Source organism: Geotrypetes seraphini, chromosome 2 (genome assembly GCF_902459505.1).
Source record: "Geotrypetes seraphini chromosome 2, aGeoSer1.1, whole genome shotgun sequence".
Classification (NCBI taxonomy): Eukaryota; Metazoa; Chordata; class Amphibia; order Gymnophiona; family Dermophiidae; genus Geotrypetes; species Geotrypetes seraphini.
In genome coordinates this window covers 46,148,506-46,165,647 of record NC_047085.1, presented here as the reverse complement: position 1 = coordinate 46,165,647, position 17,142 = coordinate 46,148,506, and the positions used below count along the sequence as shown (strand labels likewise).

Below are 17,142 nucleotides of genomic sequence, written 5' to 3'. Positions count from 1 at the left end.
TTTGAAGCAGAGGCAGGCAGGCGAATTTGACGATGATTCTCGCTTCTATTGGCAACCGGTGAAGTTTTCTGTAGTAAGGGCTGATATGGTCTGACTTTTTAAGGCAAGTTTCAAGTTTATTAAATTTTAATATACCGACCATCAAGCAAATATCTGGACGGTTTACATTAAATTTTTATAAAAAAAAGACAGATAAGAATAAGAACAATTGAAGAATTATTTAGTAATTTGAATAATATATAGTGAACATTAAAGACATTAACAAGACGGACTTGACAGTGAGGATAGAGGGAATGGATGGGTAAAGTTACATTGTAGGTAGAAAAAGGAGAAAGAGGGATTGGGAAAAAAACAAATTGGATGGGGATAAAATATATGAAATGTTTATAAGAGAGATAAATTAAATAGAAGAGAAATTAGATAATAGAAAAGGCATCATGAAATAAGAATGTTTTTAAGTTTTTCTTAAATTTATCAAGATGTTGTTCGTCTCGAAGTAGTTGTGGAAGAGAGTTCCATAATGTCGGGGCTGTTACCGCAAAATTTATTTTTCGTGTGTAATAAAACTCTTTTATAGACGGAATCAATAAGAGATTTTGATTTGAAGATCTCAAAGTTCGAGTAGAGCGCTGAGGAATAAGAAGTTTGTGAAGATATAGCGGCAGGTGAGAAGATTTTATTTTAAATGACAAAAGGATAATTTTGTAGGTGATTCGACGGGTAGCCAGTGAGCTTCTTTCAGAGCTGGCGTAACATGATCATATTTACCTAGGTTATAGATGAGTTTTATTGCGGTGTTTTGTATAAGTTGAAGGCCTTAGATTAGTCGGACGGCAATGTTTTGAATGAGTCTCAGACGTTTGATGGTTTTCTTAGGAGCCCAAATATATGATATTATAGTAATCCAGGGTGCTTAGGATTAGGGATTGGACCAGCAGTCTGAAGGAGGGGAATACAAAAGAAACAAATCAGTAATATTACAAATTCAAAAATATACATAAGGGGTAAAAAAAATCTGTCAATACAATTGTAATTTTAGAAAATTGACTTAAACAAATTAATTGATATCCATCAGAAAACATTCACCCATATACAAGGCCCCCTTTTATCAAGCCACATTTAAGGGTTTTTTTTTTTTTAATCGCTGGCCACTGTGGTAAAAGTTCCAGTGCTCATAGGAATTCTATGAACATCGGGGCTTTTACCACAGCAGCTGATGATTAAAAAAAACCTAACGCAGCTTGATAAAAGGGGGGGGGGGCCACAATTAGCAAAGATACAGTTCAAGAATTGAAGACAGAATCCCATATATTTATATATTTAAAAATTTCTATACCACATATTAGCTATGTGGTTTACAAAATTACAAATAAATCATCTGGAGCTCCAAATACGAACAGTACCAAATCAAGTCAGTACAAGGCTAACATAGGAAGGGATTCACAGCCAGCCATCTTCAAATTCATTCTCCCAAGATTATCACAAACTTGCGTGAGGCGTTTTCAGACAAAGGAAGGGCATCATCAAAGAAAATCATTAGCACAGGAAGGCACTGACAAATAATTGCGTGTTCAATATTTTCTTGAAATTCATCCTCCCGGCACAAAATCTCAGGATACCAGGCAGCGCCTTCCAGAGCTTGGCGCCTGCCACAGACAACATTGTTGCCCCAATCCTAACATGAGAGATTAACATCTTACCCTCTAACCTAGTTCCAGTTTTTTTTTGCTGTATTACCTTCATCGGGGAGGGTTCAGTGGAGGTGAATACACTTCCCCCTCCGTATTCGCGGTTTCAGTATTCACGGTTTCGATTATTCACAGTTTTTAGCTTGCTGGCTCCTCCCCCAAATTACGTCAGCTTGCATAGAGAAATCGCTGATTCCAAGCATTTACAGAGAAAATCACTGATTCCCAGCACTTTCTTCACTGTGTTTTGCCTCTCCTTCAGGAACAGGCCAGGTTTCCCACCATGTTATTCACGGTTTCACCATTCATGATGGTTTTGAATAGAAAACAGCAAATAACATATGAAAAAGTTATTTGCGGTTTTTCTGTATTAGCAGTTCTGTTAATCCCCTATCACAGCGAATATGGAGGGAGAAGTGTAATTTTACTTCTTCAGTACTCTGGATTACTTCTTATGCAAATTATTTTTAAATTTTTTTGCATAAATAGTAAAGCAATATATTTAGAGACATTGGTGTTGGGAGAAAAATCTATAAAAATACAATTCATAAAAGTTATGAACATGGGCAGGTGGGTCACCCTTCCGTCCTTTGCCTTCTTACCATTTTTGTAAATTGTATGGAGATTTGCAACCGAGTGGACACCCTGGAGGGAGTGGAAAACATGAGAACAGATATGCAAAAAATAGAAGAATGATCTAATATTTGGCAGTTAAAATGTAATGCAAAGAAGTGCTGAGTGAAGCACTTGGGGTGTAAAGGAGCTGTATGTATTATTAGGCAAGAATCTGGTATGCACAGATCAGGAGAGGAACCTTGGAGTGATAGAATCTGAGAATTTCAACCAATAGGAGGAAATATTTTTTTACTCAGAATAGTTAAGCTCTGGAACGTGTTGCCAGAGGTTGTGGTAAGAGTGGATAGCGTAGCTGGTTTTAAGAAAGGTTTGGACAAGTTCCTGGAGGAAAAGTCCATACTCTGTTGTTGAGAGAGACACGGGAGAAGCCACTGCTTGCCCTGGATTTGTAGCATGGAGTGTTCCTACTCTTTGGGATTCTAGAATCTTGCTATTCTTTGGGGATTCTGCATGGAATGTTGCTACTCTTTGGGTTTTGGCCAGGTACTGATGACCTGGATTTGCCTCCATGAGAACGGGCTACTGGGCTTCATGAACCATTGGTCTGACCCAGTAAGGCTATTCTTATGTCCTAGAACAGGGGTGTCAAAATCCCTCCTCGAGGGTCGCAATCCAGTCGGGTTTTCAGGATTTCCCCAATGAATATGCATGAGATCTATTAGAATACAATGAAAGCAGTGCATGCAAATAGATCTCATGCATATTCATTGGGGAAATCCTGAAAACCTGACTCCCTCGAGGAGAGATTTTGACACCCCTGTTCTAGAAGAAAGGATATATGAATGTCCTTAAACAAGTCATTGTTAAGGCCGTACTTGGCATATTGTGTTCACTTTTGGAAGTCATCTCATTAAGAGCATAAGAAGACTTCAAGCAGATCACAGCAAGGCAACAAAGATGGTGTGGAGTTTGCACCAAATGATGTATGAGAATAGACTTGAAGACCTGAACATGTACCCTTGAGAAAAGGAGGGACAAGGAGATATGATGCAGATGTTTGAATACCTGAAAGTAGAGCTGCATTTCGATTAAAATTTTTAATCGCAATTAATTACAGAAGTCAAGATATTTATTTCCCACAGAGTTTTCTGTGACACTGGGCAAGTCACAAAACCCTCCATTGCCCAGGTATAAAATTAAACCGCTTTGACTGTAGCCACAGAAAGGCGGTATATTAAATCCCATTCCCCTTCCCTTCCTTAAAGGACTTATAATCTCCCTCTCTCCTATACCTCCAGTTCTACTTGCAGGTTTACAGCTCACTTCCCTCTCTCTACCCATGGTTTGGCATCTGTTCCCCTCCCTTCTTCCCCCCTCCCCCCGGCTGTTCTACTAGCAGTGGCAGTGTTGCACATACGCTGCCTGTAGTCTGTTCCGAAGCTGTCCCTCTAGCCTGGTTTGCCTCCTCTGGCATCACTTCCTGTTTCTGCAGTGGGAAAGCTTCTTGGAACGAGGAGGCACAGGATAAAGGTAAAAGGGGATAGACTATGAAGTAACCTCCAGAAAGGGTACTGAGGTGGAAGTGGTAGGGACAAAAAAAAAATGCATCTGAATTCAAGAAAACTTGGGATAAATACATTGGATCTCTATGGGAAAGGAAGGGATAGTAGATATCATGGATAGGGCAGACTAGATAGGCCATATGATCTTCATCTGCCTTCACTTTTCTATCCTCAAAATCCTTCATTTCATTTTTAAACTGTTTATTGATTTTATAAAAACATCAGAGCTTTGGATTCTTGCCCAGAAATAGCTAAGAAGAAGTAATAAAATTTAAATTGAATCAGGTTGGGCAAACTGGATGGACCATTCAGGTCTTTATCTGCCGTCATCTACTATGCTACTATGTATCTTACAAAAAGTGCAACAAATTAACCATCAAAAACATTCCTTAAAAGCGCTTATGTACTATACATGAAACACAAAATAAACAACCCCCTTCCCTCCCTCAATTCTGGGTTTGTATGTAGAATAGAAAATCTTTATTTTGGCAGGTTCAAGAATACTATTAAAGTTGTTTAACAAAAGAATCTAATGGACCCCAGATTCCTTTGAATTTTTGGGAATTATTCACTTTCTCAGCTAACATTTTCTCATATCGATAATACATGCAAAGAGTCTCCTACCACAACGGCATATTTAACCGATCCCATTGCTTGTAATCATTTATATAGCAGCTCCTGTCATAATGAGAAGAAGTTTATCCTTGAAATTAGTGAGTGGGCTCCTATTCAAAATTGAAGTACCAAACAATATAATTCCATATGATAATGGAATAGGAACTTCAAGAATATAAATTATTTTGTTCCAAATGGACTTCCAGAACCCAAATATTAAAGGATAGTGAAATAAAAGATGATCTAACGTTCCGATTTCCAATTGACATCCTTAAACTTTGGGAAGAAGGAAAGAGAGAGACAAAAAGAGGCAGAATGGGTCTAATGGGTTAAAAAAGTCTGGAGAGCTAGAAAAGCTTGCTTCAAGGACCACATCCAGCCCCACATGTCTTAGTTTGGGAACCCCTGGTGTAGAGTTTCAGACTAGAAAAAGTCGCTGTATTTGAGAAATTGTGGGTGTTGGTGGAAGCTGCTTATTTCTTGATACAAGTATCTGAGAAAAGCAGCTCTAACTCGGACATATTCAGAACCGGAAACAATCTCGATCTTTATGGTACTCTCCGGTGCCAGCAATTATAATTGCAATAAATTTACAAAGCCCTGGAGACGTTTTGCATACTTGAAATAATTGGGAAAGAGAAACAAAATTCCCTTTGTTTCTGAAGAGCATGCAGCTCTTGGCCAGATTTTGTTTAAGAACTCTGCTCCACGTTCACGCTTTCCTTATAACATAACATAACTTTATTCTTCTATACCGTCACAATCGGATGATTTCTAGGCGGTTTACACTGAAGAGAACTGGACGATCAGCGAAATACAAATGGCAAAAGTACAACATATTTCTTAAGAAAAGACAGTAAGATTATTGTAATTAGTATAACTTCTCTTTAGGAAATGAATCTATCAAAAAATACAGTCTTAATTTATTTCCGAAATGCGCCATACCAGTCTAGTGCATATCTTTCTGGCACCTAATCAATAAATGGCTGCATGAAAACCCTTGAGATCAAGGAAGAAACATCCATACACTAGTAAAACGGGAAGAAGACGGCACCTCACCGCTGTAGCATCACATCTTTAGACCTCAAATCACTGCTATTTACCAAATTTGTTGTATATGTTATTAATATTAAATATTGAACTAAGGCAGACTTGCACGGTCTGTGTCTGTGTATGGCCGTTTGGGGGAGGATGGGCTGGGGAGGGCTTCAATGGCCGGGAAGATGTAGATGGGCTGGAGTGAGTTTTGACGGAGATTTCGGCAGTTGGAACCCAAGCACAGTACCGGGTAGAGCTTTGGATTCTTGCCCAGAAATAGCTAAGAAGAAAAAATTTAAAAAAAATTTAAATTGAATCAGGTTGGGCAGACTGGATGGACCATTCGGGTCTTTATCTGCCTTCATCTACTATGTTACTGTGTTATATACATATATATTATAACAATTTTATCAAACTTTATCACGAATTGCTTAAAACAGCACTGACCTGGTAGCTATCCACACGACACCACTTTTCTATATACAATCCTCCAGTGCTGCTGACAAGAGAAAGACATACTATAAACTAAAAGTAACTTAGGGCCAGATTCTTTTATTGGTGCCAAAATAGATAAATAAGCATCTAAAGTTAGATCCCTATCCCATGTCAACCATTCTTAGGCACCCATTACAAAATCACACTTAGCAGTGCCTAACTTAAAACTTAGATGCCTGTAATGTAGGCTAGATTTTTAAAGGCCTACATTGTAGGCACCTAAGTCCATTACAGAATCACACCTAGTGACACCTAAGTCACTCTCCACCCCTAAACTCAACTTTATTTATTTTATTTAATTGTTTTTTATTTTAGTTTTTATTCTGTTGAGTCTTCTTCTAATCTTTTTGCCTTCCTGTTTAATTTCCTCTATTTCTTTTATTTTTTTTGCCAGATATGTATTTATTTTTCATATTTTTCATCTTCTTGTTTTCTCAGGCACTTTAGTTTAGAATGTGAGCTCGCTTGGGACAGAGAGGGAAGTTTTCAACGCGCCTTAAGACAATACAAATTTTTACGCTTAGGTTTAAGCAGATTAAATAGTTAAAAATAAATAAAATAAGTTTATGTAAACCGTTCTGAACTCCCTGGGGAGAACAGTTTAGAAAACTAACTAACTAAATACATCTACTTTACTGCTAGGTGTCTGTCTTTTGTAGAATCGTGCCTAAGCTCAATTAATTGAAGCCAAGCAAATTGATGAGGCCAGATCTCCCTTGGCTGAACCCATTCTGACTCTGTCTCATTAAATTATGTTTGTCTAGGTGTTCCACAAATTTGGGGTCCTTTTACTAAGGCACACTAGCCGTTTTAGCGCGCGCTAAATATTCCTGCACGCTAAACACTAACGCGTCCATTATAGTCTATGGACGCGTTATCGTTTAGCGCGCGCTAATATTTAGCACGCATTAAAACGGCTAGCGTGCCTTAGTAAAAGGACCCCTTTATTTTTTATAATTGTTTCCACCATTTTACCCGGCACTGAAGTCAGGCTTAGCAGTCTGTAATTTCCAGGATTTCCCCTGGAACCCTTTTTAAAAATCGCCATAACATTGGCCACCCTCCAATCTTCGGGTACTACAGACGATTTTAGCGACAGGTTACAGATCACTAACAGCAGGTCAGCAATTTCATGTTTGGAAAAGAGACGGCTGAGGGGAGATATGATTGAAGTCTACAAAGTCCTGAGTGGAGTAGAATGGGTACAAGTGGATCAATTTTTCACTCCTTGAAAAATTACAAAGACTAGGGGACACTCAACGAAGTTACAGGGAAATACTTTTAAAACCAATAGGAGGAAATATTTTTTCACTCAGAGAATAGTTAAGCTCTGGAACGCGTTGCCAGAGGTTGTGGTAAGAGCGGATAGTGGAGCTGGTTTTAAGAAGGGTTTGGACGATTTCCTGGAGGAAAAAGTCCATAGTCTGTTATTGAGAAAGACATGGGAGATTGGGAGCATGGAATGTTGCTACGCTTTGAATTTTGGCCAGGTACTAGTGACCTGGACTGGCAAATGTGAGAATGGGCTACCAGGCTTGATGGACCTTTGGTCTGAACCAGTAAGGCTATTCTTAAGTTCTTATTTCTTAATTTTCTTTCCTTGTGTTCCTGTAGACCAGAACCTGCTCATAGTTCTTAGCATCAATGGGTTTTCTATTCTCTTAAGTGTAAAGATTTCAATTTAGGTTGTTCATTATTCTTGTTGGATTTTTATTCGGGTGAGCTATATCCTTTCTTAGTACAGTAGTTCTTTTGAATGGTTCATTAGTTCCTGGGGGAGTTTTTTCTTTTTAATTGCCTTTGTTCTACTGCTTTGTTATGATAAATACTGACTGGCCAGGGGAATGCACAGGGTTCTTAAGTGAAGACATCATAGGTCAGTAGTTCTCAGTCTTTATCTGCTGGTAGAGCAGCATGAACCCAGGTATCTACACTGGTCAGGAGGGACCCTTGTGTTTCATGCCTTCATATGCATATATCTCTTCTGACTGGACTGGCACCTGAGAACTGTATACACTGATATTGCATGTGTCAAACTATGATACAAAGTTGAAAAGGTTTTCTTTTTTGTTAGTGGTGTAGCAAGGGTGAGAGCTGCCCTCTTCTCCGCCACCCCCACCTCAACACATTCCTTCCCCGCGTGCGCCAATTCCCTTCCACCATATCTCTGTAATGTTCTTGGCATGAGCAACAACCCCCAAGCTGCTGTTGTGCCAGTACCAGCTCTTCCTCTGATGTCACTTCCTAGGTGTGGGTCCAGGAAGTGATGTCAGAGGAAGAGCTGATACACGTCACTTCCTAGGCGTGAGTCCAGGAAGTGATGTCAGAGGAAGAGTCAATGCTGGCAGCTTGGGGGTTGCTGCTCGCGCCAGGAACGTTATAGAAGTATGAGGGAAGGGAAGCGGCACGCACACACAAGGCATTTTGGGGGGGCAGAGAGGAGGACAGATACCTGCGCCCTCACCAAAACAGCGCCCGGGGTGGACCTCTTCCCCCCCCTTACTATGCCTCTGGTTCTTTTTCTACTGAGAAATTGTTTTTTCTTCTTTTCAGTGTCCAACAAGCACCATTTTGTGGACAGCAACCTCTTGTATCAGTTTCGGATGAACTTCCGCCGGCGCAGGAGACTAATGGAGCTGCTCAGTGAAAGATCCCCCTTGCTACCAGAAAACTATGACAGCCCATTCTGCCTGCGCAAGCAGAACCATGACAGCAAGGCAACAAGTTTTCTTTCAGGTAACTCAGCCACCCAGCTTCTAAAATCAGTTTAGATTTGACTGCTTATAACAGAACTCGAAGGCTGATTGCTTTGAAATTCAGATTAGAGAATGACACGGAGAAAAAATTTGTCCCCATCTCCGCCCCATCCCTGCAACTCAGACCCCCATCTCTGTCCCGCCCCCACAAACCATCTGATCCCATCCGCACAAGCCTCAAATAGTTTTATACTGAACTTATTTTATTAAAGTATAAAAAGAAATAATATTCTGCACAATTGTCATTTTATACTGTAAATCAGAGTTCTGGCTACCGAACTAGAGGAAGAGATCATCAGCTGACAGGGCTTTCTTTATAAATGCTTATCAACACAGCTACATTACTACTTTATCCTAAAACAACAAAAAAAAGAAATAGAATTTTTTCTACCTTTGTTGTCTGGTTTCTACTTTCCTCATCTTCTCGTCAATCTCTTCCTTCCATCATCTGTCTGCCTTCTCTCTGCCTCTTCCATAAGCATCTGCCTCTCCCCTCCCCCATTGGTCTGGCATCCATCTTCTTCCCTCTGCTCCCCCAATGGTCTGGCATCTCTGTCTTCTTTTCCATCTCTTACTCCCTCCCCCAGGTAGTTTTTAGCATCTCTCTCCTCCTTTCAGATCTGGTATCTCTCCTCCCCCTCTGCCAATGCTCTGATATCTCTATCTCCTCTCCCTTTTCTTTTCTGCTCTTACTTTTCAATTTTGTTTTCTACCTCGTCTATTTTCTTATTTTCCAGTCCTCAATTTCCCTTTCATTATGTCTACCTACAGCTTGCCACCTCTTTCCCTCATCCCTTCCAGTATCTCACTAACTCTATCCTCTTCCCCAATCCAGTATGTGACCTTTTTTCTTTATCCCCTCCTTCCATCCAGTATGTGCTCACTCTCTCTCCTATCCACTTCCTTCACAGGCTCCAAATATGCACTCCTTAAACTGCACAGTGCATTCCTCTCTTTCTCTAGCTCCCCTTACCCCCCCCCCCCCCACCACCAATGAATGGAAGTGATCAAGGACACATTTTGTTTTAGTCCAGCAATGTGCCTCTGCTAGAACAATAAACCCATCTTATATAGGTGCAGAATACAATTGAGATTTCATAATAATTTTACAATATCAACCATTTGTGTAATAAGATATTGCAAGTAAAAAACCATGTTGGGTGTAAAATATTGCTTATAATTGCTTTTGGAATGTTGAGATCAAATTCATTTTGGATTTTGTGTTGGATTTTATTCATGTCAAGATGATGTTTTGTAATTAACTTATGTATATACTTCTAGAACCCACTTTAGTATAAGCGGACTATAAATCTGTTAAATAAATAAATGTCAAAATCAGTAAACAAATACTAGTTCAACAGACTGCTAGAACTGCAGTACCTCACTATAAAGAAACAGCCACAGCAGAACACTTCCATAATTCACAAGGGTCAAATTATATTAAAAGGAAAGTACCACGGGGGAACCACGTGACTGAATCCAAGATCGAGCACCTCTGTATCAGCCTCATATAATTTAGTCTTTAAATCAATTGCAAAGCTGCAAATTGAGAAGCTAGTATTATCAGTTAAGCTTACTATATAACATGACCACAAAGTCTGTTAAAAACGATCATTCTTATACAATGCAATCTGCTACAAAATATTCCAAAACGGAACCGCACACTCATGAAAAAGCGGCCTTACCACCCAATTCACTGGAATAAGAACATAAGAATTGCCGCTGCTGGGTCAGACCAGTGGTCCATCGTGCCCAGCAGTCCACTCACACGGCGGCCCTCTGGTCAAAGACCTTAACTGAGACTAGCCCTACCTGCGTATGTTCCGGTTCTGCAGGAACTTGTCTAACGTTTTCTTGAATCCCTGGAGATTGTGTTCCCCTATGACAGACTCCGGAAGAGCGTTCCAGTTTTCTATCACTCTCTGGGTGAAGAAGAACTTCCTTACATTCGTACGGAATCTATCCCCTTTCAAATTTAGAGAGTGCCCTCTTGTTCGCCCTACCTTGAAGAGGGTGAACAACCTGTCCTTATCTATTCCTTTCAGTACCTTGAATGTTTCGATCTTGTCCCCTCTCAATCGCTGTCTCTCTGGCTGATGAAATGAAATGCCTTCGGGAGTTAATGCAGCAGAACTTAAAAGTCACATCAGATTTAAAACTGGAGATCTCTGAAATTAATATACAGTTGAAACAGATTGAACTCATGAATGGAATCAATAGAAGAACGCATGGCAGCTTATGATGTACAGTCATTGGAATTATAACGTTGCCTAAACAAAATAGATCTCCAATCTGACCTCACTGATTTTAGCAGATCGAATGAGAAGTAACATTAGGATTCTTGGAATATCAGAAAACGCTGAAGGTAAAGATCCTATTTCTTTTTTATAAGCTCTGCTCCCACAGTTGTTTTCGCTAGATTTTCATCTTCCATTGGAAAGCGCAGAGTCCCATCCAGGCCTATTAAGAATGTGAAATACCCAAGACCCTTCGTATTAAAGCTTGCTCAGATATAATCATGCTCTAGAAATCTTGCAAGCATCTAAAGAACCTTCACAAACTACCTGTTAAGGAAGAAATATTATCATAACACCAGACCTAGTTTTATCAAGTTTTAGCTGTGATTTTTGCCTTCTCGAAATGAGACCCAGACTATAATCTATAGGAGCTCAATATGGGCTTTTTTTGCCCTGCTAAAATGAAGGTTACATACAGAATGTCACGAGCCATATTTGCATGCCTGTCTCCTCCATTATATGCAAATCTTTCTCATGCATATTCATTAGGGATATCCTGAAAACCTGACTTGCTGGGGGGGGTCCCCTAGGACAGGGATGAGAACCACTGGTATTACTTGAGATCTGAGGTGTATTTTCTGGACTCTCCTTTCTCTGGTTTGTGCAGTGAGTCCCACCAAGGAGATAAAGATTATCTCAGCAGTGAGGAGGAGTAGTATGAGCAGCAGTGGCAGCAGTGGATACTTCAGCAGTAGTCCTACCCTCAGCAGCAGCCCACCAGTACTCTGTAATCCAAAATCAGGTAAGCACACCCTTTTTTTCGTCTTACAGAACGGCCACATTCTCAAGCTTTAGTGAAAGATAGCAGTACTGCTACACTTCCCCCTCCTTATTCGCGGTTTCGATTATCCGTGATTTTTTTTGGGAGGGGTGGAAAAGTACAGATTAGGACCTTCCCGCCTCCCTACAGGACTTAAAATTCAGCATTTCACAGATTACTCCTCACCTGGTGGTATAGCGGGCTTTCAGGGCAGGAGTGAACTTCCTACGCTCCTGCCCAGTGTAGATCACCAACAGGAAATGGCTGCCATGAGCTCCCGTCGTAGTCTCGAGAGACTATGGGAACTCACGGCAGTCATTTCCTATTGGCGATCTGCACGGGGCAGGAGCGTAGGAAGTTCGCTCCTGCCCCGAAAGCCCGCTAGACCACCAGGTAAGGCCGGGAAGCCGGGGAGAAGGTGGGAGGGAGGTGGGGGTGGATCAGAGCCGGATGAGAAGTTATTTGCGGTTTTTCACACTTCGCACTCCGGCTCTGCCCCTATCCCCCGCAAATACCGAGGGAGAAGTGTACTTATTTCTGTAGTTCGAGTATATGCACACAGCAGTGTTCAAATAGGAGCTGGGTCTACTACAGAATGCCTAGAAATCCTATTACCGTACTCTATCTCATCTGTATGTTCCATTGTTTCTGCCTTATGCTGTCCATTATGGGGGTAAAAATTCTGCCGACAGTAGTTGGCATTTTATTGGCCTCTGGCAGCATTTACGCCCAGATATTCAATGATGGGCCATGTCCAGGCACTGACATTCAATATCCAGATTTGTGGAGCCAGCTATCCCTTAATGGGCCATATTCAGCACTTAGGGCTCCTTTTAATAAGGTGCGCTAGCGGTTTTAGCACGCACTACAATGCCGCGCGTGCTAGATGCTAATGCCTCCATAGAGCTTGCGTTAGTATTTTTCATTTAGCGCGTGGTTTGCGTGCGCTAATCTTTAGCATGCGCTAAAAACGCTAGCGTACCTTAGTAAAAGGAGCCCTTAACCACCTAAGTGAAACCAAATAAAGATAGGAATGACTTTTATGCTGTCTGATTTGTCCAGTCAGGCCCTAATTCGACAGACAGGCTCTAAGATCGGTGCACTTAGCCCATCTAGACGCCTAACTTAATTTTTGAAATTGGCTTAATCAACACTGATATGGTTTATTTTATTTAATATACCGCGTTCCTTATATAACAACAGAGTGGTTCACAGAATTAAGAACATAAGAATTGCCGCTGCTGGGTCAGACCAGTGGTCCATCATATCCAGCAGTTCGCTTACGCGGCGACCCTCTGGTCAAAGACCAGCGCCCTGACCGACACCAGCCCTACCAGCGTACGTCCTTGTTCAGCAGGAACTTGTCTAACCTTGTCTTGAATCCCTGGAGGGTGTTTTCCCCTATGACATACATACAATAAAATTAGCTACTTCTCAAAAAAAAAAAAAAATTAAAAATTGCAGGCTACAATGCTAGTAAATCTGATCATTGAAAGCACCTTTAAAAATCAATTAAAAAATGATAAATTAAAAAAAAAAAGAAATTTGCTGGTAGGCACCCAACTTGGTAGGTGCCTACCACCTTGCAGTAGGTGTCTAAACTGAGGCAGCTTCCAGCACCTATATGGAAAGCAGGCATGGTTAGGGGTGGATTCAGGGTAGAGTTTGAGTATGGAATGGCTTAAGTACACTCATTCAGGCCAAGAAAACCCTGGCCTATATGGCAGTGCACCTAAGGATTCAACACCTAAGTTTCCAAGTTTATTAATTTTTAATATCCCGACCATAAACCAAATATCTGGCCGGTAAACAATATAGTTTAAAAAAGGGGGTAAAAGGGAAGAATGGATAAAATATTTAAGTGGGACATGAATGACAAAACAAGACAGACTTGACTGTGAGGATAGTAAGGGTGGAGGGGAAAAAGTTACATTTAATAAGAAGAAAAGGGAAGAATGGGTAGGGAAAAAACGTGAAGGTAAGGGCATATTGTAATGATAATTGCTTGCAAGAGGAGAGAGAATAGAAATAAAAGAGAAGAGAGAGAAAATGGATAGAAGAAAATCTAGGTTCGGTTATAAGCGTCATGAAATAAGAAAGTCTTTAGACAAGATTTAAATTTAACAAGTTGTTGTTCGTCGCGGAGGTATTGTGGCAAGGAGTTCCATAATGTAGGAGCAGTTACGGCAAAATTTGTTTTACGAGTATAATAGAAATCTTTTAGAGGGGGGATGAAAAGAAGTTTTTGATCAGAGGATCTTAGAGTGCGGGAGGAGCATTGAGGTATCAGGAGTTTGTCGAGGAATGAAGGTTGATGAGATTGCACCTAATGATGCAATTCTATAAACAAGGAGTTAGACACTGTTTATAGAATCAGGGCCTCATTTTAAGCTACCAATCCATAATTTAGGCTACCATTCCTTTAGCAGTTAGTGCTGATAGTCAGTGGCGCTAACCGGTTCAATGTCGCTGGATATCAGCATATAGCCCCATATAAGCGATTTAACCAGCCCTGTTAATCTGCTCTGATTATCGACCCCTAAGAGGTTTAACTGTGTATTGTGTTGACATTGTAGGTAGCATACCATGCTATAATACGCACTGTTATTTTTTTTTCTGCTGAAATTGTCTATTGCCTATATCCCTATTGTGAATATCGGGTGAATGTCTTCACCAAGGTAGTAAATAAATCTCAATAAATAAAATGATTTTCTATTTTATAAAATAGTAAACCAGAGCCAATAATGCACGGAGGCTCTTGCACACATCATTTACATCTGCTCCAAAGTTTGTAAATGTGTGTACGTGTACTGTACTGCACTTTTGTTTTTTTTATTATCTCTTAAGATTTGTCATACCTGTTTCTTGATACCCACCATTCTCCACTATTGTGATTTTATCCAATCTGGTATGTAACATTCTCCCCGTTTCCTTTCTCTCCCACAGTATCGGGCCACGGTGTGTTAATCGCATCTTTTGACTATCACCACACATACACTGTATAATCTTTTTAATTTCACTGCTCTTCACCAGTATAGTTTTTTTTTTAATATCTTTATTCATTTTTAAGCCCTATTCTTTTGTTGTTTTGCCATCCATTTTTTTTCCAAGCATTATGGCACACGCTGGTTCACCCTGACACATAACCACTGTATCACAGAGATCATGCATGTTTTGGCTAGCCATTTCAAAGAATCATGTATTCACACTTAGGAACACACCACACTCCATTGGCCATACTCTGTTAGCACCTTTTAGCACCCCACCACTCTCAAGATCTCATTATATTACATTTACCTCTAGGACCCCTGAGGGAAGGAGTGTTTCTCTGAAACACGGCCCTTGTCGGGTCCAGTTTTTTCACACACGAGAACTACCATTGAGATCATCATATTTTATTTATTTTAATAAAGTAGCCTGGCACTTTGTACATCGTCTCTGCAGTTTTTGCCTTTGGTTATTCATCTTTGTACGTGCACTGTAAGCACATGCTAGCACATTACATAAAATATACGAGTATATTGCAACTCTGTTTCTGCTCCACCCCTGTTATGCCTCTGGGAATGCCTATATGCAGATCATATGAGAGCAGATATACTCTTTGTATGCATAGGCTTCGTCTCATTTATTCTGGTTTAATATACTGCCTTATATGAGAAGCATATCAAGGTGATTAATAGATAAAATCAAATTAAAAGAATGAAAAAGAACTCTATAAAATGATACAAATGCTAACAGGCATACTAAGGTTCATAATAAAAAAATTAAGACATCCAAAAATCATCATAACTTGACACTCTGACGCCCAAGTGCTGCTTTTCAAAGACTAGCGAGGTGTTTTGCCCACTATCCAGAGTTCAAGGGGGTGTGTTAGGAGGCGTGTTATAGGTAGTAAAAAAATTATAGGACTGGATCCCTGGGTTTATATTATGTACTGGGGGTAAGGAATAGTACATATATTCCCCATGACTGCAAGTAAATGATGAAAATGGAGTGTGAACTTCTGACCTGTATGTGTGTTCTAAGCCAGTATTTCTCAACCTTTTCAAGCCAAGTATCCCCTAAGCCTAACAAATACCAGCCAAGTACCCACGCTCAAGCTGCACCCCAGACTCACCCAAACTCCACCCCAGACCTTCCATTATCCTGAAGCCGCCGATTCCTCCCTGCCACCCGACACGCTCCATCCACCCCAACCCTGCCGCCGCCCGACATGCTCCATCTATCCCCCGTCGCTGCCGCAACTCTGCACAGGGACATGCCAGGTGTGTGCAGCGATTGCACGCAGCCAGTCCACAAGCTTTCCCCCAATGTCAATTCTGATGTCGAAAAGAAGGTTCCGGGCCAGATAAACAGCGATTTTGCTGGCCCAAAACCTTCTCTCTGATGTCAGAATTGACGTTGTGGGGGAGGGGAGGGGGAAGGCTTGTGGGCTGACTGTGTGCAATTGCTGCACGTGCCTGGCCCATCCCTGCCCAGAGTTGTGGCGGCGGGGAATGGATGGATGGAGCGTTTTGGGTGACGGTGTTGGTTGGGGGAGGGAGAATGGAGGGGATGGAGCGTGCTGGGTGGCAGGAAATAATCAGCGGTGGTGGCTTCAGTGGGGGGGGGAAGGCAGGGAGAGATCATGGGCGGCAGCCAGCCTGCTTACCCCCAACAGGTGGCCTGCGTATCCCCTAGGGTACGCGTACCGCAGGTTGAGAAACACTGTACTAAGCTACCAGTACCTGGGAACTGGAGGCTAGATGCAGACAGTTAGGCACCTTTGAAACTGTCTTTGGTTTCCAGAAGTTTCCAGAAATTGAAGGATAATGTGAGAAGCCAAGCCAGTTCTTGGGACTTCCTGGAGGATGGGCTCAGATAGGAGTCTTGCCCTGGCTCTGGGAGGGAAGTTTGTCTTTTGGGCAGAACAACCCAGCTGATCACCAAAAAAAAAACATTTAGGTCTGTGGTCTATCCCATACCAGTAGACTTGTACTTTTGAACTGCAGCAGGATCCGTCCAACAAGGAGGATCCCAGTGTATCTGAACTATTTACATCTGATTGGGACTTTGTACATAATTTTTGCAGTTGTTGAAATAAATTGTTACTGTTCAAACGTATTGCCTCTTCTGTGTTCCAAGGAAAAGTGAAAGGTTTGAGTTATTCAGCAACTTGTGTGATCTAACATCATTTGAGGAGCGAGTGGAAGTCTGGTGTGTACTCATTGTGAAGTCCAACCATGGAAGTTGGCTTCTGTTATGGTCCTCACCAAATAAAATAACTTTATGTGCCCTCTGCTAGCATCTGGGAGAAACAGAGGGATCCTCTTTCTGAGCCCATCCTTGAGGACACTCACACCCAATATTAAATCC

General features: G+C 41.1%; 1 protein-coding gene across 6 annotated transcripts in view; it reads left to right on the top strand.

The window, feature by feature from the left end:
- Positions 1 to 17,142, top strand: part of DEPTOR (DEP domain containing MTOR interacting protein) — a 111,900-nt gene that overhangs the window by 39,597 nt on the left and 55,161 nt on the right. For all 6 annotated transcript variants that reach the window (XR_004538278.1, XM_033933071.1, XM_033933073.1 and 3 more), the window contains exons 6-7: positions 8,528 to 8,710; positions 11,635 to 11,769. Coding sequence is in view for 5 of the 6 variants with exons in the window: in XM_033933071.1 (XP_033788962.1) it covers positions 8,528 to 8,710; positions 11,635 to 11,769 (318 nt within the window). In the remaining variant the exon portion in view is untranslated. The remainder of the gene's footprint in view (positions 1 to 8,527; positions 8,711 to 11,634; positions 11,770 to 17,142) is intronic.